Source organism: Polyodon spathula, chromosome 3 (assembly GCF_017654505.1).
Source record: "Polyodon spathula isolate WHYD16114869_AA chromosome 3, ASM1765450v1, whole genome shotgun sequence".
Classification (NCBI taxonomy): Eukaryota; Metazoa; Chordata; class Actinopteri; order Acipenseriformes; family Polyodontidae; genus Polyodon; species Polyodon spathula.
Window position 1 is genome coordinate 92,852,859 of NC_054536.1, and position 21,140 is coordinate 92,873,998.

The 21,140-nt window shown below is 41.5% G+C and overlaps 2 protein-coding genes across 2 annotated transcripts in view; both read left to right on the forward strand.

Annotated features, from left to right (window-relative positions):
• LOC121313661 (gamma-aminobutyric acid type B receptor subunit 2-like) overlaps positions 1–21,140 on the forward strand; it is a 319,270-nt gene that overhangs the window by 185,390 nt on the left and 112,740 nt on the right. The gene's annotated exons all lie outside the window — the stretch shown is intronic.
• LOC121313662 (GAS2-like protein 2) overlaps positions 4,697–21,140 on the forward strand; it is a 28,106-nt gene continuing 11,662 nt past the window's right edge. Inside the window, exons 1-2 of the mRNA XM_041246431.1 lie at positions 4,697–4,888; positions 6,068–6,234. Coding sequence (XP_041102365.1) covers positions 4,795–4,888; positions 6,068–6,234 — 261 coding nt within the window. The 5' untranslated portion in view covers positions 4,697–4,794. The remainder of the gene's footprint in view (positions 4,889–6,067; positions 6,235–21,140) is intronic.

Genomic DNA, 21,140 nt, shown 5'->3' on the forward strand with positions numbered 1-21,140 from the left:
CTTTCCCAAGAAACAATTCTGCTTGTTAAGCCCACCTTTTCCCAAGTGCAATAATTTTCTACTGGAAAAGCCTGAGATCCCAAAGGCTGTGTCGACAAAAAAGACTGTTGTTTAAGCCTGATCTTTTCTGTGTGACTCGGTTCTGTTGGATAAGAGCCTTAGCTCTGATCTTTTCTGTGTGACTCTGGGTTCTGTTGTTAAGCCTGATCTTTTCTGTGTGACTCTGGGTTCTGTTGTTAAGCCTGATGTTTTCTGTGTGACTCTGGGTTCTGTTGTTAAGCCTGATGTTTTCTGTGTGTCTCTGGGTTCTGTTGTTAAGCCTGATGTTTTCTGTGTGTCTCTGGGTTCTGTTGTTAAGCCTGATGTTTTCTGTGTGGCTCTGGGTTCTGTTGTTAAGCCTGTTCTTTTCTGTGTGACTCTGGGTTCTGTTGTTAAGCCTGTTCTTTTCCGTGTGACTCTGGGTTCTGTTGTTAAGCCTGTTCTTTTCTGTGTGACTCTGGGTTCTCTTGTTAAGCCTGTTCTTTTCCGTGTGGCTCTGGGTTCCGTTGTTAAGCCTGATCTTTTCTGTGTGGCTCTGGGTTCCGTTGTTAAGCCTGATCTTTTCCGTGTGGCTCTGGGTTCTGTTGTTAAGCCTGATCTTTTCCTGTGTGACTCTGGGTTCTGTTGTTAAGCCTGATGTTTTCTGTGTGGCTCTGGGTTCTGTTGTTAAGCCTGATGTTTTCTGTGTGGCTCTGGGTTCTGTTGTTAAGCCTGATCTTTTCCGTGTGACTCTGGGTTCTCTTGTTAAGCCTGATCTTTTCTGTGTGGCTCCTGTTCTTTTCTGTGTGGCTCTGGGTTCTGTTGTTAAGCCTGATCTTTTCTGTGTGGCTCTGGGTTCTGTTGTTAAGCCTTTTCTTTTCTGTGTGGCTCTGGGTTCTGTTGTTAAGCCTGATGTTTTCTGTGTGTCTCTGGGTTCTGTTGTTAAGCCTGTTCTGTTTTCTGTGTGTGTCTCTGGGTTCTGTTGTTAAGCCTGTTCTTTTCTGATGTTTTGTGTGACTCTCTGTTGGGTTCTGTTGTTAAGCCTGATCTTTTCTGTGTGACTCTGGGTTCTGTTGTTAAGCCTGATCTTTTCTGTGTGACTCTGGGTTCTGTTGTTAAGCCTGATGTTTTCTGTGTGACTCTGGGTTCTGTTGTTAAGCCTGATGTTTTCTGTGTGACTCTGGGTTCTGTTGTTAAGCCTGATCTTTTCTGTGTGACTCTGGGTTCTGTTGTTAAGCCTGATGTTTTCTGTGTGGCTCTGGGTTCTGTTGTTAAGCCTGATCTTTTCTGTGTGACTCTGGGTTCTGTTGTTAAGCCTGATCTTTTCTGTGTGGCTCTGGGTTCTGTTGTTAAGCCTGATCCTCGGCCGTACCCGAGACTCTCGGGCAACAGATTCGCGGGAAAAGACACACTTGAGACCCGGCAATTCGACGACCGAAAAGACCCACGTGAAGACCCCGACGGTAACTGACTGAAAGAACGGACCCAAAACAACAATTCTGTTCTTAAACGGATCAATTGGACCACTGTTGCGGATTAGCCCCAGGATGTTTAATTGCAACTAGCGGTGCCACACCGAGTTGTTAAGATCAACAATTCGTGGACACACTGAAACTGGTCCCCAGCACCTGAACTCGGCGACAAAAGAAAAGGCACACCCTGACACTGGAGACCATTCGTCATAGAAAACTCACCCCGTGATAAACAATTAGACTGAGACGCCAAAAGAAATACATTCGTGTGCCAAGGTCACACTGCTAAACCCAAGACAACAATTGGTGACTGAGGATCCAGGGTACCCGGCTTCTGTTCCACAGACTCGTTCTGTTGTAAGACCCGGACCTATTTCCGTGTGGCGCTGGTTCGATCTGGTCAAAGACTGTGCTAATCCCAAGTACCCAAGGCAGGCAATCCGAGACGTAGAAAGCTCACTGGTCTAACACCGACCGTTACAAGGAGGGACCCTTTGTCGTGAACACTGGCTCGGAAACGGGTACAAGGACACACTCTGCGTGGACTAGACGAAGACACGAAGCCAAGAGAATTCGGCCGGGAAAAGACGACACTGGAGACCCAAGGCAACAATTCGGGTGACTATGAAACCCTACTGTGCTCGGGGACCTGACGGAGACCCAAGGTGCAAGCCGGTCTCTGACAAGAAAGATCACTGAGACCCAAGTCAAGAACGGTTCGTTTCGGACTGGTTCTCTTAAGCCAGAACACCCTGAGACCCAAGGACGACAATCTTCGAGACTAGGCTCGGGGTTCTGTGCACGCCGAATCGTGTTCTGTGTGGACTCTGGTTCGGATGAAGTTAAAGCCGATCGTTTCTGTGTTGGACGTCGGTCGGGTTTTAGCTGTTGACGCCTGTACCTTTAAGCCTGATGTTTTCTGTGTGTCTCTGGGTTCTGTTGTTAAGCCTGATGTTTTCTGTGTGTCTCTGGGTTCTGTTGTTAAGCCTGATGTTTTCTGTGTGACTCTGGGTTCTGTTGTTAAGCCTGATCTTTTCTGTGTGACTCTGGGTTCTGTTGTTAAGCCTGATCTTTTCTGTGTGGCTCTGGGTTCTGTTGTTAAGCCTGTTCTTTTCTGTGTGACTCTGGGTTCTGTTGTTAAGCCTGATCTTTTCTGTGTGACTCTGGGTTCTGATCTTTTCTGTGTGTCTCTGGGTTCTGTTGTTAAGCCTGATCTTTTCTGTGTGACTCTGGGTTCTGTTGTTAAGCCTGATCTTTTCTGTGTGGCTCTGGGTTCTGTTGTTAAGCCTGTTGTTTTCCGTGTGACTCTGGGTTCTCTTATTAAGCCTGATGTTTTCTGTGTGACTCTGGGTTCTGTTGTTAAGCCTGATCTTTTCTGTGTGACTCTGGGTTCTGTTGTTAAGCCTGATCTTTTCTGTGTGACTCTGGGTTCTGTTGTTAAGCCTGATCTTTTCTGTGTGACTCTGGGTTCTGTTGTTAAGCCTGATCTTTTCTGTGTGACTGGTCCTGTTGTTAAGCCTGATGTTTTCTGTGTGGCTCTGGGTTCTCTTGTTAAGCCTGATCTTTTCTGTGTGGCTCTGGGTTCTGTTGTTAAGCCTGATCTTTTCTGTGTGACTCTGGGTTCTCTTGTTAAGCCTGATCTTTTCTGTGTGCTCTGGGTTCTGTTGTTAAGCCTGATCTTTTCTGTGTGACTCTGGGTTCTGTTGTTAAGCCTGATCTTTTCTGTGTGCTCTGGGTTCTGTTGTTAAGCCTGATCTTTTCTGTGTGACTCTGGGTTCTGTTGTTAAGCCTGATGTTTTCTGTGTGACTCTGGGTTCTGTTGTTAAGCCTGTTCTTTTCTGTGTGACTCTGGGTTCTGTTGTTAAGCCTGTTCTTTTCTGTGTGACTCTGGGTTCTGTTGTTAAGCCTGATCTTTTCTGTGTGGCTCTGGGTTCTGTTGTTAAGCCTGATGTTTTCTGTGTGGCTCTGGGTTCTGTTGTTAAGCCTGATGTTTTCTGTGTGGCTCTGGGTTCTGTTGTTAAGCCTGATGTTTTCTGTGTGTCTCTGGGTTCTGTTGTTAAGCCTGATGTTTTCTGTGTGTCTCTGGGTTCTGTTGTTAAGCCTGATGTTTTCTGTGTGTCTCTGGGTTCTGTTGTTAAGCCTGATGTTTTCTGTGTGTCTCTGGGTTCTGTTGTTAAGCCTGATCTTTTCTGTGTGTCTCTGGGTTCTGTTGTTAAGCCTGATCTTTTCTTTTCTGTGTGTTAAGCCTCTGGGTTCTCTGTTGTTAAGCCTGATCTTTTCTGTGTGTCTCTGGGTTCTGTTGTTAAGCCTGACTCTGGGTTCTGTTGTTAAGCCTGATCTTTTCTGTGTGACTCTGGGTTCTGTTGTTAAGCCTGATGTTTTCTGTGTGACTCTGGGTTCTGTTGTTAAGCCTGATCTTTTCTGTGTGACTCTGGGTTCCGTTGTTAAGCCTGATCTTTTCTGTGTGACTCTGGGTTCCGTTGTTAAGCCTGATCTTTTCTGTGTGACTCTGGGTTCCGTTGTTAAGCCTGATCTTTTCTGTGACTCTGGGTTCCGTTGTTAAGCCTGATCTTTTCTGTGTGACTCTGGGTTCCGTTGTTAAGCCTGATCTTTTCTGTGTGCTCTGGGTTCTCTTGTTAAGCCTGATCTTTTCTGTGTGCTCTGGGTTCTGTTGTTAAGCCTGATCTTTTCCGTGTGGCTCTGGGTTCTGTTGTTAAGCCTGTTCTTTTCCGTGTGACTCTGGGTTCTCTTGTTAAGCCTGTTCTTTTCCGTGTGACTCTGGGTTCTCTTGTTAAGCCTGATCTTTTCCGTGTGGCTCTGGGTTCTGTTGTTAAGCCTGATCTTTTCTGTGTGACTCTGGGTTCTGTTGTTAAGCCTGATGTTTTCTGTGTGGCTCTGGGTTCTGTTGTTAAGCCTGATCTTTTCTGTGTGGCTCTGGGTTCTGTTGTTAAGCCTGATCTTTTCTGTGTGACTCTGGGTTCCGTTGTTAAGCCTGATCTTTTCTGTGTGCTCTGGGTTCAGTTGTTAAGCCTGATCTTTTCCGTGTGGCTCTGGGTTCTGTTGTTAAGCCTGTTCTTTTCTGTGTGGCTCTGGGTTCTGTTGTTGTGATGTTTTCTGTGTGACTCTGGGTTCTGTTGTTAAGCCTGATCTTTTCTGTGTGACTCTGGGTCCTGTTGTTAAGCCTGTTGTTTTCTGTGTGACTCTGGGTTCTCTTATTAAGCTTGATCTTTTCCCCGTGGCTCTGGGCTCTCTTACTAAGCTGATCGTTTCTCTCTCGCAGTTCGGCGACTCTCAGCAGCTACGGATGGTGCGGATTCTGCGCAGCACCTTGATGGTGAGAGTAGGGGGTGGGTGGACAGCGCTGGACGAGTTCCTGGTAAAGAACGATCCCTGCCGAGGTGAGGAGTTGTGTACCACACAGTAAATCCAGGGCACGAATAGGTGAGGGTGGGTGGTTGTGAGTCAATAAAGGAGGAATGGAATTAAGCAATAGTGCCCATCGATGAAGGCTCTTCCGTGTGGTTGTTTACAGCAATTGGAATTATGCATCCCAAGACGAGGGTGCTAAAGAATGTCAAGGTCAACTAACACACTGGATAGCCCTCATCGAGAGAGGGCTATTGCTATTGCTATTAGAAAAATATTGTCCTGAGTATTTTCTTCATAACAACCCTGTAAAACTTGTGATTGGCTGCAGTTGGCTGACTCATGTAGGCTACTAGATATTAAGGACCCAGTGTAACTTTTTTTTTTTTTTTTTTTTTAATTTAGTCATGGCAATGGTTTTTACCCCGATTTTCTACCCAAATTGGAATGCCCAATTGTTATTTTTATCCTTGTTCACCACTGCACCCCCCCCATGCGACTTGGGAAACGGAGGCTAAAACATGCGTCCTCCGAAACGTCAGGCATGGTGTAGCCAGTCTGCAATTGCAGATCTCCAGAATTATTTCAGCAGTTTTTCGACCAGATGCATTCCACAAAGCAGAACATTTGCCCATTGCTGAATTATTGAGCCGGGACAATGCTGGCGACTCTACCTGTCTATACTGTATCTAATCTATCTATCTAATAATAGCCCGTCTCTCTCAAACTTTCACCAACATCTGCAATTTCGCTAGACTGTCTTGTTAAAGTTACTCCCAGTACATATTTTAATTACATGTACTTTCGATACTGCCCAACTATGTGTATGTGCATGATGCCTGAAGGGTTAAATAGAGAGGAATAGTAGATCATTACATCATTAACTATGTAGTAAATGACACCACAAGCACATTAATAGATTTAAATAGAAATACTGTAGTTTCCAGGGCATCAAAAGCCTATAAGTACCTCCACTGTTTTTTTCCAAACACACTTTCCCTTAACAAAGGTTTGTTAAACATATCGAAAGGTTGGGAAGTTGACTCTTTCTGAGCATATACTTTATGTTGGTAATATTTTAATATGTAGACTGCTGACCGCTGAAGACAAACCTGTGATCTACAGAACTTCAAAACTCTGCCTCCCACTTAATAAAGTCCAGTGCTGTGAACTCTTTTATTATTATTATTATTATTATTATTACTTCACAGTGAAAGGCAGAACAAACCTGAAGATTAAAGAGAAGTACTTGTCTCCGGACTCTTTTGGCACCTCCATGCTGAAGTGTGATGGCAGAGTGATGTCACGGAGCAGGTCCAACTCCAGTCTCAGCTTGTACAGCAGTGCTTCAGCTCCTAGCAGCCCCCTCACCAGGAAGGTAAAAACAACAGTCAGCAGGGACAGATTCAAACATGTTCATTGGCCTGACACAGCACAGTTTAAAAAACAAATACCTGTACATAATACTCATTGGAATAATTACGTCCTATCTGATTAAAGTCTGTTTTGAGGAATTAAATATAGTTGGTTATTTATTTTAAACATTAAAAAGCTCATGAGTTAAGTCTATGTGAATGGGGCCAAATGCATTATATTTATTAGGACTGAGCAGCAAGCTGTACAGCTGTGGCTCAAAGTTTTGAATCACCTAGAATTGCAGGATTGAGATGTCATTAAAAAAAACCTTAATGAACATAATTAAGATCTTTTATTTAACATCATGCAATCTAAATAACTCCAAAATTCTATTGCAAAAGTCTAAAAGCCATAATAGTAGCACACTATTAATATGTTAGATTTTGCCAGTTTTTCGCTAAGCATATGGAAAACTAAAGGGCGGTATGTAATTCAGTATGTTAACGTAACATTAAATCAGCAGGTTTCGTTAAACTTTATGAAGCTAAATCTGTTAATTCTATAGGATGATGCAAAACTTTTGGCCATAGCTGTAGATCAGAAATATGGCAGGATGGAGACATGTGGTGCTACCATGGGAAGCAAAAAAGCATTACATAGCCTGTACAATCCTTGAAAATGCATAAATGTGGCCACTCCATAAAGGCAAAAATATTACTTATGCATTTTACAGATTACTTTTAATAGGCATGACTAAGAGTTTAGGATAGATACCACCCCATCCAGTCCCATACCAATTCCTTCATGACAAGCATCCCAGGGCGCTAAACAAAAAATAAATACACAGCAAGCCAAAAGAGTTCCAAACTGCTCAAAGTGAAAGGCCAAGTCAAAAAGACCTGTTTGAGTTTAGATTTTAAAATACTGACAGGCTCCTGCCACAATTTGGAAGTGAGTTCCAAAGTGAAGGAGCTTGAAAACTAAAAGCCCCTGAAGTAAGCCCAGCCATCTAATTCCTTGTATCAGAAAGTGCCTTAAGTTACATTTTCAGATTCAGCTGGGTCCTTTAAGACATTTCTCACTGCTGCCACTTTAGTTCTACGCCAGCTGCAAAAATGCATTGTCTCAAGACCCGAGTGATAATAAATAATGTAAGTGTAATAAATAGTTGTCAGTCTCTGCGTTCAAGGCAGTCTGGTAGTCAACAATCTCTGAGCTGAAACGGCAGTGAGAAATTTACAGTAACATTCTGTTTGTATTAAGAAGGTACAATTAAACATTTGGCAGTGGCCCAAAAGTAGGTGTTGGTTATTTCATTTGAAGTAATTATTTTGCAAGGGTGTAAAATACATGCCAAGGCAAATTCTATGCCTTTATTTAAAAAACTCATAAACAATGACATGGCTAATTGCCATATTTATAAATATTGAGGGATAATAACAGTATATCAATATTATCTAATAACACAAACGGCTGCTTCTCAGTTTGTAAGAGAAACATGGAATGATTGAGAGAGACAGCAACGAAAAAGAAAACTTTCACCAGGACCGTTTCTCATGATTTTAATTCTCTACAATTGCCTTACAGTATGTTTTTTTTTTTTTTTTTTTTTTTTTTACAGCGGTTTGAAATACAACAGATATTCAGGCTGCAGAAAACATTTGGGCAATTTAAATAAAATATTTATTGTGATCGTAGAGGGTGGTTTAACCTTTTACTAGTTATGTGTTGTATCTGAGGGAAAATCTGAACTAGATAAATACTTCACTTCCAATGCACCATTATCAACCACTATTAATTCACCAGCAATTCTGATTGTACTCCCTACAGGGTACTGTCGCAATAAGACAATGTTATGATATGACTGTCAATTCTTTGAACTACAGGAGTTTTGTTTTTGCTTTACTGTCTTGTTATTGCTTACAGTTTAAAGTTATATTTCTTAAATGGAGCCTGATGGAATAATATTGTAGTCATGGGGCAACCACAACGAACAGTATAGCTCCCATGAACTGTGCTATGGACTGGGGAAGGGGTTGGGACTGTGTACTGCACCCATAATGTCACCTGTATTGCATGCTGTTGTTTGTGATTGAGAGTCTGTTTCGCTTGCTAATCCTCTCCCCCTATCCTTCGGCAGCCAGCCTGCCTGTCTGTCTGTCACTTTCTCTGTGTGTGTGTGTGTGTGTGTGTGTGTGTGACTGGATACAGGTTGGCCAATGGGTGATGAGTGGGCTGAGTTGGGCCGGATTAAGCTATATGCAAGTCACGCTATAGCGTAGGGCCCCCAGCAAACTCCCACGAAGTTGCCGTTTGTTTGGGACATTTTACAAAAACTGCATGCAGGTGGACGGGCCCACAAACACAGGAAGAGAGGCGCACAGAAGCTTGCTTTCAATTCATATTATTTCTTTTATGAGGGCCAGGCATTCCTTCTTGATTGCAGCATGCCTTGTCTCTGAATCTCTCGTGGAAGCAACTTCCTGCTAATAATGTACGATACCAAATGCTCCATGCCCTCTACCTCTTGGGAGAGATCTGTCCCTAGCCCCATCAGAGGCAAGACAAAAAAGAAGTAAAGGACAGCCAGAAAAGTTAGTCCCTTTTTGTTAAGCCAGATTGTTTTGAATGCAGTGCTACTACTGCTCCATAGAAGGGATCTACGAATAGGTTTGGAAAAAAAATGTTCTTTTTGTTTTGCTATATATATAATTCTGCTGCTATCCTATAATAGCTGCTGGACTTTCTGGTAAACTAACAAAATCACTGACCCATTAAACTCACTGGTGTGAGGAGTAAGCAGGATATAGAGCCCCTGTACACAGCCGGCCGCTACACTGGTGTGAGGAGTAAGCAGGATATAGAGCCCCCGCACACAGCCGGCCGCTACACTGGTGTGAAGAGTAAGCAGGATATAGAGCCCCCGCACACAGCCGGCTGCTACACTGGTGTGAGGAGTAAGCAGGATATAGAGCCCCCGCACACAGCCAGCTGCTACACTGGTGTGAGGAGTAAGGGGAATATAGATCCCCCGCACACAGCCGGCTGCTACACTGGTGTGAGGAGTAAGCAGGATATAGAGCCCCCGCACACAGCCAGCTGCTACACTGGTGTGAGGAGTAAGCAGGATATAGAGCCCCCGCACACAGCCAGCTGCTACACTGGTGTGAGGAGTAAGGGGAATATAGATCCCCCGCACACAGCCGGCTGCTACACTGGTGTGAGGAGTAAGGGCGATACAGATTCCCCCGCACACAATATGTTAATATCTTACAATATGTTAACGTGGAAAAAACATGGAAGTAAAATATAATCCTCCCACATTTGAAGATGATTAGGGGGTTTGTGGTAGAGACTTTCACAGTGTAACAGCTGGAATAGCAACATCACTGTTATATACGTTCAGTGATGCCGTTCTGAATTTGAAGATACCAGAACGGCACTAAAGTATTCATAAATTATGATACAAATTCACATTTTATTTGCGTACTGAACTTCTAGTAACACTTATAACATGGTATTGCATTGGTCTGATTTCTACAAGTATTTCCACAAAGTGTCTCCATCTTGTCAGAATGTGTTACTTTATGTGTCTGTGTGTCAATGGCAGAGCGATGATGCCTGAGCTACTGTAGAAACTGCATTCTGACGTGTTCCTGTGTTTAATAGAACCATGCCTCCCTGTGTGAACTGCAGTTATTAACGTGTTGCAATCTCGTTTTCATGTTCTGCTTGTAAATGAAAAATTAAGGCTTGACAGAAAATAACCTGTAAATGAAATCAATTTTACTATTAACACGTTTCTCAATTGTGATTGAGATACACAAATGGCTTCACCAGTATCAAATGAATTCTTAAAGGAGAGTATAAAAGTCAGGGTAAAACACAGCCCTAATTATAGGTTACATCGAGTGGCTTCAGCTGTCAGAACACCTGTGAGAGGCATTGTTCCGTGGAAAACCCAGCTCAACTACACCACTGTATATGTTTAATATGAAATGGAATGGGTTGTGGTGATCTGAAACACCACTGTATGTGTTTAATATGAAATGGAATGGGTTGTGGTGATCTGAAACACCACAAAAAATACTGACAGGCTCCTGCCACAATTTGGAAGTGAGTTCCAAAGTGAAGGAGCTTGAAAACTAAAAGCCCCTGAAGTAAGCCCAGCCATCTAATTCCTTGTATCAGAAAGTGCCTTAAGTTACATTTTTAGATTCAGCTGGGTCCTTTAAGACATTTCTCACTGCTGCCACTTTAGTTCTACGCCAGCTGCAAAAATGCATTGTCTCAAGACCCGAGTGATAATAAATAATGTAAGTGTAATAAATAGTTGTCAGTCTCTGCGTTCAAGGCAGTCTGGTAGTCAACAATCTCTGAGCTGAAACGGCAGTGAGAAATTTACAGTAACATTCTGTTTGTATTAAGAAGGTACAATTAAACATTTGGCAGTGGCCCAAAAGTAGGCGTTGGTTATTTCATTTGAAGTAATTATTTTGCAAGGGTGTAAAATACATGCCAAGGCAAATTCTATGCCTTTATTTAAAAAACTCATAAACAATGACATGGCTAATTGCCATATTTATAAATATTGAGGGATAATAACAGAAACATGGAATGATTGAGAGAGACAGCAACCAAAAAGAAAACTTTCACCAGGACCGTTTCTCATGATTTTAATTCTCTACAATTGCCTTACAGTATGTTTTTTTTTTTTTTACAGCGGTTTGAAATACAACAGATATTCAGGCTGCAGAAAACATTTGGGCAATTTAAATAAAATATTTATTGTGATCGTAGAGGGTGGTTTAACCTTTTACTAGTTATGTGTTGTATCTGAGGGAAAATCTGAACTAGATAAATACTTCACTTCCAATGCACCATTATCAACCACTATTAATTCACCAGCAATTCTGATTGTACTCCCTACAGGGTACTGTCGCAATAAGACAATGTTATGATATGACTGTCAATTCTTTGAACTACAGGAGTTTTGTTTTTGCTTTACTGTCTTGTTATTGCTTACAGTTTAAAGTTATATTTCTTAAATGGAGCCTGATGGAATAATATTGTAGTCATGGGGCAACCACAACGAACAGTATAGCTCCCATGAACTGTGCTATGGACTGGGGAAGGGGTTGGGACTGTGTACTGCACCCATAATGTCACCTGTATTGCATGCTGTTGTTTGTGATTGAGAGTCTGTTTCGCTTGCTAATCCTCTCCCCCTATCCTTCGGCAGCCAGCCTGCCTGTCTGTCTGTCACTTTCTGTGTGTGTGTGTGTGTGTGTGTGTGTGTGTGTGTGTGTGTGTGTGTGACTGGATACAGGTTGGCCAATGGGTGATGAGTGGGCTGAGTTGGGCCGGATTAAGCTATATGCAAGTCACGCTATAGCGTAGGACCCCCAGCAAACTCCCGCGAAGTTGCCGTTTGTTTGGGACATTTTACAAAAACTGCATGCGGGCGGACGGGCCCACAAACACAGGAAGAGAGGCGCACAGAAGCTTGCTTTCAATTCATATTATTTCTTTTATGAGGGCCAGGCATTCCTTCTTGATTGCAGCATGCCTTGTCTCTGAATCTCTCGTGGAAGCAACTTCCTGCTAATAATGTACGATACCAAATGCTCCATGCCCTCTACCTCTTGGGAGAGATCTGTCCCTAGCCCCATCAGAGGCAAGACAAAAAAGAAGTAAAGGACAGCCAGAAAAGTTAGTCCCTTTTTGTTAAGCCAGATTGTTTTGAATGCAGTGCTACTACTGCTCCATAGAAGGGATCTACGAATAGGTTTGGAAAAAAAATGTTCTTTTTGTTTTGCTATATATATAATTCTGCTGCTATCCTATAATAGCTGCTGGACTTTCTGGTAAACTAACAAAATCACTGACCCATTAAACTCACTGGTGTGAGGAGTAAGCAGGATATAGAGCCCCTGTACACAGCCGGCCGCTACACTGGTGTGAGGAGTAAGCAGGATATAGAGCCCCCGCACACAGCCGGCCGCTACACTGGTGTGAAGAGTAAGCAGGATATAGAGCCCCCGCACACAGCCAGCCGATTCACTGGTGTGAGGAGTAAGGGGAATATAGATCCCCCGCACACAGCCGGCTGCTACACTGGTGTGAGGAGTAAGCAGGATATAGAGCCCCCGCACACAGCCAGCTGCTACACTGGTGTGAGGAGTAAGGGCGATACAGATTCCCCCGCACACAATATGTTAATATCTTACAATATGTTAACGTGGAAAAAACATGGAAGTAAAATATAATCCTCCCACATTTGAAGATGATTAGGGGGTTTGTGGTAGAGACTTTCACAGTGTAACAGCTGGAATAGCAACATCACTGTTATATACGTTCAGTGATGCCGTTCTGAATTTGAAGATACCAGAACGGCACTAAAGTATTCATAAATTATGATACAAATTCACATTTTATTTGCGTACTGAACTTCTAGTAACACTTATAACATGGTATTGCATTGGTCTGATTTCTACAAGTATTTCCACAAAGTGTCTCCATCTTGTCAGAATGTGTTACTTTATGTGTCTGTGTGTCAATGGCAGAGCGATGATGCCTGAGCTACTGTAGAAACTGCATTCTGACGTGTTCCTGTGTTTAATAGAACCATGCCTCCCTGTGTGAACTGCAGTTATTAACGTGTTGCAATCTCGTTTTCATGTTCTGCTTGTAATTGAAAAATTAAGGCTTGACAGAAAATAACCTGTAAATGAAATCAATTTTACTATTAACACGTTTCTCAGTTGTGATTGAGATACACAAAATGCTTAACAGGTATCAATTGAATTTTTAAAGGAGAGTATAAAAGTCAGGGTAAAACACAGCCCTAATTATAGGCTACATCGAGTGGCTTCAGCTGTCAGAACACCTGTGAGAGGCATTGTTCCGTGGAAAACCCAGCTCAACTACACCACTGTATATGTTTAATATGAAATGGAATGGGTTGTGGTGATCTGAAACACCACTGTATGTGTTTAATATGAAATGGAATGGGTTGTGGTGATCTGAAACACCACTGTATGTGTTTAATATGAAATGGAATGGGTTGTGGTGATCTGAAACACCACAAAAAATACTGACAGGCTCCTGCCACAATTTGGAAGTGAGTTCCAAAGTGAAGGAGCTTGAAAACTAAAAGCCCCTGAAGTAAGCCCAGCCATCTAATTCCTTGTATCAGAAAGTGCCTTAAGTTACATTTTCAGATTCAGCTGGGTCCTTTAAGACATTTCTCACTGCTGCCACTTTAGTTCTACGCCAGCTGCAAAAATGCATTGTCTCAAGACCCGAGTGATAATAAATAATGTAAGTGTAATAAATAGTGGTCAGTCTCTGCGTTCAAGGCAGTCTGGTAGTCAACAATCTCTGAGCTGAAACGGCAGTGAGAAATTTACAGTAACATTCTGTTTGTATTAAGAAGGTACAATTAAACATTTGGCAGTGGCCCAAAAGTGGCGTTGGTTATTTCATTTGAAGTAATTATTTTGCAAGGGTGTAAAATACATGCCAAGGCAAATTCTATGCCTTTATTTAAAATACTCATAAACAATGACATGGCTAATTGCCATATTTATAAATATTGAGGGATAATAACAGAAACATGGAATGATTGAGAGAGACAGCAACCAAAAAGAAAACTTTCACCAGGACCGTTTCTCATGATTTTAATTCTCTACAATTGCCTTACAGTATGTTTTTTTTTTTTTTACAGCGGTTTGAAATACAACAGATATTCAGGCTGCAGAAAACATTTGGGCAATTTAAATAAAATATTTATTGTGATCGTAGAGGGTGGTTTAACCTTTTACTAGTTATGTGTTGTATCTGAGGGAAAATCTGAACTAGATAAATACTTCACTTCCAATGCACCATTATCAACCACTATTAATTCACCAGCAATTCTGATTGTACTCCCTACAGGGTACTGTCGCAATAAGACAATGTTATGATATGACTGTCAATTCTTTGAACTACAGGAGTTTTGTTTTTGCTTTACTGTCTTGTTATTGCTTACAGTTTAAAGTTATATTTCTTAAATGGAGCCTGATGGAATAATATTGTAGTCATGGGGCAACCACAACGAACAGTATAGCTCCCATGAACTGTGCTATGGACTGGGGAAGGGGTTGGGACTGTGTACTGCACCCATAATGTCACCTGTATTGCATGCTGCTGTTTGTGATTGAGAGTCTGTTTCGCTTGCTAATCCTCTCCCCCTATCCTTCGGCAGCCAGCCTGCCTGTCTGTCTGTCACTTTCTGTGTGTGTGTGTGTGTGTGTGTGTGTGTGTGTGACTGGATACAGGTTGGCCAATGGGTGATGAGTGGGCTGAGTTGGGCCGGATTAAGCTATATGCAAGTCACGCTATAGCGTAGGGCCCCCAGCAAACTCCCGCGAAGTTGCCGTTTGTTTGGGACATTTTACAAAAACTGCACGCAGGTGGACGGGCCCACAAACACAGAAAGAGAGGCGCACAGAAGCTTGCTTTCAATTCATATTATTTCTTTTATGAGGGCCAGGCATTCCTTCTTGATTGCAGCATGCCTTGTCTCTGAATCTCTCGTGGAAGCAACTTCCTGCTAATAATGTACGATACCAAATGCTCCATGCCCTCTACCTCTTGGGAGAGATCTGTCCCTAGCCCCATCAGAGGCAAGACAAAAAAGAAGTAAAGGACAGCCAGAAAAGTTAGTCCCTTTTTGTTAAGCCAGATTGTTTTGAATGCAGTGCTACTACTGCTCCATAGAAGGGATCTACGAATAGGTTTGGAAAAAAAATGTTCTTTTTGTTTTGCTATATATATAATTCTGCTGCTATCCTATAATAGCTGCTGGACTTTCTGGTAAACTAACAAAATCACTGACCCATTAAACTCACTGGTGTGAGGAGTAAGCAGGATATAGAGCCCCTGTACACAGCCGGCCGCTACACTGGTGTGAAGAGTAAGCAGGATATAGAGCCCCCGCACACAGCCGGCCGCTACACTGGTGTGAAGAGTAAGCAGGATATAGAGCCCCCGCACACAGCCAGCCGATTCACTGGTGTGAGGAGTAAGGGGAATATAGATCCCCCGCACACAGCCGGCTGCTACACTGGTGTGAGGAGTAAGCAGGATATAGAGCCCCCGCACACAGCCAGCTGCTACACTGGTGTGAGGAGTAAGGGGAATATAGATCCCCCGCACACAGCCGGCTGCTACACTGGTGTGAGGAGTAAGGGCGATACAGATCCCCCGCACACAATATGTTAATATCTTACAATATGTTAACGTGGAAAAAACATGGAAGTAAAATATAATCCTCCCACATTTGAAGATGATTAGGGGGTTTGTGGTAGAGACTTTCACAGTGTAACAGCTGGAATAGCAACATCACTGTTATATACGTTCAGTGATGCCGTTCTGAATTTGAAGATACCAGAACGGCACTAAAGTATTCATAAATTATGATACAAATTCACATTTTATTTGCGTACTGAACTTCTAGTAACACTTATAACATGGTATTGCATTGGTCTGATTTCTACAAGTATTTCCACAAAGTGTCTCCATCTTGTCAGAATGTGTTACTTTATGTGTCTGTGTGTCAATGGCAGAGCGATGATGCCTGAGCTACTGTAGAAACTGCATTCTGACGTGTTCCTGTGTTTAATAGAACCATGCCTCCCTGTGTGAACTGCAGTTATTAACGTGTTGCAATCTCGTTTTCATGTTCTGCTTGTAAATGAAAAATTAAGGCTTGACAGAAAATAACCTGTAAAATGAAATCAATTTTACTATTAACACGTTTCTCAATTGTGATTGAGATACACAAATGGCTTCACCAGTATCAAATGAATTCTTAAAGGAGAGTATAAAAGTCAGGGTAAAACACAGCCCTAATTATAGGCTACATCGAGTGGCTTCAGCTGTCAGAACACCTATGAGAGGCATTGTTCCGTGGAAAACCCAGCTCAACTACACCACTGTATATGTTTAATATGAAATAGAATGGGTTGTGGTGATCTGAAACACCACTGTATGTGTTTAATATGAAATGGAATGGGTTGTGGTGATCTGAAACACCACTGTATGTGTTTAATATGAAATAGAATGGGTTGTGGTGATCTGAAACACCACTGTATATGTTTAATATGAAATAGAATGGGTTGTGGTGATCTGAAACACCACTGTATGTGTTTAATATGAAATGGAATGGGTTGTGGTGATCTGAAACACCAGTGTGTGATTTTTCTGCAGTCTGTCCTGAGGAGGAGTTTCTCAGGGGATCGGTCCTGTCGTCCGAGGAGCTCCATTGCTGCGCTTGGGGTGGACCTCCACTTTGCATCCACGCAGGACTCTGAGTCTCCAGCACCAACAGGTTCTCATTCACTTATTTACTGTTCCATTTATTTAGGTTTTCCTCAGCAAATATTTCAATTACTGCATTGATTTCAGAAACACACCTTATAAATATGTCAACTCATAAAAAACATGTCAAGGATAAGCCTAGATAATAAACTAATATTTTGCCAGTAATATCTCATATTCACTCGGGTCTTGAGACAATGCATTTTTGCATAAACAGGTATCACGAGGTAGTGTATAGCCAGACCTTAAGCTAAGTGTCTAGCAACCAGACAATGTTCAATACCACAGCAGTAGAAGCACTTAAACACCAAGTGGATACAATGTTCCATAAAAAGTGTCCCATTCTGTAAGACTAAGTACTGTAGATTGTATGACCTGACCTCAGGTCAAAGTTCCATTTGCACGTAGCTTATAAGGTCATTCAGGAAAAGGGTCTGTGTCTGTCAAGTTATTAGCTTAATAGCTAAGGCTGCACTTGTCACTTCCAGCTGATTATCATTCACGCTATAATTTTATTTTCCTGTGGGTGTAGTTCAATTTAAATCCTGCTTGCCAGACCGGTTTCAACTTCACTGTGTATCATGAATAAGTATTTACTCTATGGATGCAGAAATGTACTCTTTAATCAACATCTGTGTTGCGGGGGTGCGACATTAGTGGGCAACCAGGAATCACACGTACATTCAAGGACATACAGTTCAAGTGTGCACATTCTTTTAACTAGTTACTGCAGCAGAGACAAAGCTGCTATGTTTACAGTATTAGAGAAAAACTCAGAGAAAACCCTGTTTAACACACATATCCATATGCTTAGCATTGACAGAGGAAACTTAAGTAAGAGAGTACTCAGTATCTTTACACAGTACTGTTATCATCATGTCAGCTACAGCATTCTCTTTCTACCTCACTCAGTTTCAACATTGACAAGTGGGATTCGTTTACTAATAATCACCCCCAATTGATATGGGTGTGTTTTGAGATGATTCTTCACAAAGGACAGTCGACACATTTTCATTAAAGCATTTCTTTTTTTAATATCTTTATTATCAGATTTTAGTTGACTGCGTTCAAGCAGTGGTATGAAATTAGCCTTAAAGAGAGGAAAAAGCAAATGTAACTTCAGACACCTTCTTAAAGGGCAGTGTAGAGGGTAGAAGCGACACGGATGTATTAATAGGGAATAGTTCACTTTTATGTAAGTTTAGTTGGTAACCAGTGAGTGTCCCAAATTGGTCCAAAATTGACAAAACATGTGGAAGAGAAGAGCCTGGGTTTGTAATATATAGGAGGAGTTTGCATATAAAGATACTTTGTGTTCTTGATCTTCCTGTACAATTCCTTCAATTCCTTGAGAGTGATGCAGAAAGATAGACAGAGGTTCAGTAGCAACAGCAAACAGTAATGGGGAAAGAGGGCAGCCTTGTCTTGTCCCCTGATGGAGTGGGAAGTACTCTGACTGTATTATTAATACAAACAGACGTGGACAGCGATGCATATAGCTGTTTAATCCATGATTTTAAATTTAGGGCCAAAGCCAAATTTTCAAATGTGGCAAAGAGGTAATTCCATTCGATGGGGTCAAATGCTTTTTCAGCATCAAGAGACACAAGGACTTCTGGCGGCCATTTGGATGAGGAGGAGTAAATTATATTGAATAGTATGCATAAATTAAAGGAAGAGTTTCTTCCCTGTATAAAACCAGTTTGATCTAATGAGATTAAAGAGGGAAGGATCTGTTCGAGGCGATGGGCCAGAACCTTAGAGATGATTTTAAAGTCGGCGTTGATGAGTGAGATCGGCCTATATGAATCACAGTGTAGGAGATCCTTGTCTATATTCAATAGAAGAAATAGAAGCTTGAGAAAGTGTAGGAGGGAGGAGTCCTAAAGAGACTGAATCTCTGAAAAAAGAAGAAAGCAGCGGGGAAAGAGAAGCAGAGAATTTGTTGTAAAATTCCACAGGAAATCCATCCAGACCAGGGGATTTGCCGTTTTGCATAGATCTGATGGCTTGTTCTATCTCTGGGAGAGAGATTGGTTCCTCCAGAGTGATTTTGTACTGTTGGTCGACAGTAGGAATATTAAGGTTATGAAAGAAAGAATTAAATAAAGAAGGATTATCTGCAGATTCAGATGTATAAAGTTCAGTATAGAACTTTACAAATTAATTATTTATGTCTCGTGGATTACCCGTTGAGGGGCCTGCAGAGGTGTTAGTCTGAGTAATTAAGCACGTGGCAGCAGATTGGCGAGCCGGATGGGCTAAGAGTTTATTGGCTTTGTCTCCAAATTCATATTGTCACGTCTGCTGCGTTTTGCAGATTTTCACGTACTCTTTTTATTCGGTCTTATTTATTTTCTGTTTACTCTGCACACACTCTTAACGCAGGGGAGACGTTAGGAGGACAGAGATGTTATAAACTCCTAGTGGTTTATGTTCGAGCACTGGACGAGCTGTAAGTAAGTCCATATAACCTTTATTTAATCGGAAAGAAAGACACTCAAGACTCATTCATTTTAAGTTTTACGAATCAGAGCAATGCTCTTTCGCTTTATTAAAATGCTTTTAATATTTGGAAAAAGGTAGGTTGATCAGACCACCAAATTCCAATACACGCGGTCTACAAGCACCCACTCCTATATTTCAGTTTCATTCAATTTAACACTCTCTTAAAACCAAAACATAGTTTCAAAACCTTATAGCAATGCAACCAATACATGTAAGATATAATAATGTTAGTAATATGCTTACCTCCTATTATAAGGAAAAGTAGCGTGAACAAAGGAATCAGTCTGGTGGAGATCTGCAAGTGATGGACCACTTCACCCTGTCAAGCAAAGGTCTAGAATGTGGTACCCATTTGCGAAAAGTGTGAGTTTTTATAGGATTCATCTCCATAGGAATACATGGAGAATCTTTATCAAGTCCAACCTTATCTTTTTGGCACACAACAGCCTAAAAATTTAGAGCCTTGTGCCAACAATTAATAAAAATATAACACCTGGTCTACACATCCAATCATGATCTCACCCGCTCATTTCTCGACCCCTCCTCTATCTAAAAAGCTAGGTGAAACAAAGAAAATAATATTATTTTGAATATATGAGTGTTGTTTGAAATATATACAACACTATTAGTTATGATTATATTGATTATATGTATTAATGTCTAATAATATATTCCCTCATGCCATTCTATTCTTCAAATTAGTTTTCCTTCTCTCTTTACAGGCATGTGCTTAACAGATATTATAGGGAGCTTCCATCTTATGTTTTTAACATATGAGTTTCTTTTCATGGATAATCTATTTGTTTTTTATTTAAGTGTAAGATTGTAATGTCTCTGTCCTATGAGTTTCCTAACAGCATGAATTCAGCTGAACTGCGGACGACCTCCTATTTTTTTCAGCGGCACAAAAACCAGCTAAAACCGGTTTGCTAGCTGTGCACTTAGCTTTCCAATTTCCAGCGATAATCAAGGTTTATTCCAATTTTTCTGTGGTGGGAAGACACTCTAACCTTGACGCTGTTAGATAAGAGAACTCCGCTCTTCATGCTAACTATCCCTCCACTTTCTGGCATGACTTTAAGACAGGCTCACAGCAAGTTATAGAGTTTTACCTTCTTCAAAACCTATCCCGTACTTTTAAAATGACTTTTTATTATCTGTTTAAGCTTCTTATTTTATATTTCAAACAGCATCTCTTTATGTTGCATCATCTTTTAACTCAGAATCAAACTAGACAGTTTACTCCCTATAGAACACAATTACTGACTATTTTAAATGTAAACTTACCTTGATGAGAAACAATTTCATGTACATTATTATAACAGGCAGTGTTAAGCATATGGTCTTACACGCACAAATAGTTTATAGTAAAAAGCAAGCATATTAAAACTTATTTCAACATTTAACAACATTTTCTTAGGCTAAAAAGGGTGCTGCAGAAACTTAGCATTCAATTCTGGGAATCAAGCCCATCTTGATAAGAAACCAGTCCACGTCCCGGGTTTCAGCTCACTCCCAGCAGGACTCCACTTCGGTCTCAGGTTCCACTTGGGTAGGCTCAGTGAACACGACAATAGGCTCTCGAGTCCATCGTCTCGCATCACAGGTGTGAGTCGCCATGGCCTTGACTTCTTACCTACAAGAGACTTGTACACGCTTAGTAGGGACGCCTTCCTCACATTCTAATTTTCCCAGATGCGCCCATTTTACTAAGTGACCCTTTCACAACTCATGCATTCAATCCTCTTAATATCTTTTTGGGTTTACATTTAAATGAGAGAAAGAAACACCTACAGAATCATTGCATTCAAACAAGATTCTACAGTGTTTAGCCAAATGACTGCATGCCGGACAAAGTCTGAGCCCATTCACTGATGACTTGCTTTGGCACATATTACATGCACAATTAACAAGAGGATTATGTTTTATGTGTCAGGGTTACTTCTGCACCATGTACAATAGTTCTGGATCTGTACACATTGTTACTATACACTTCTTTCTGCTCACACAAGCTCACTTCAGAAGGGATGCCATTCATCCAGAATACAATAGGGG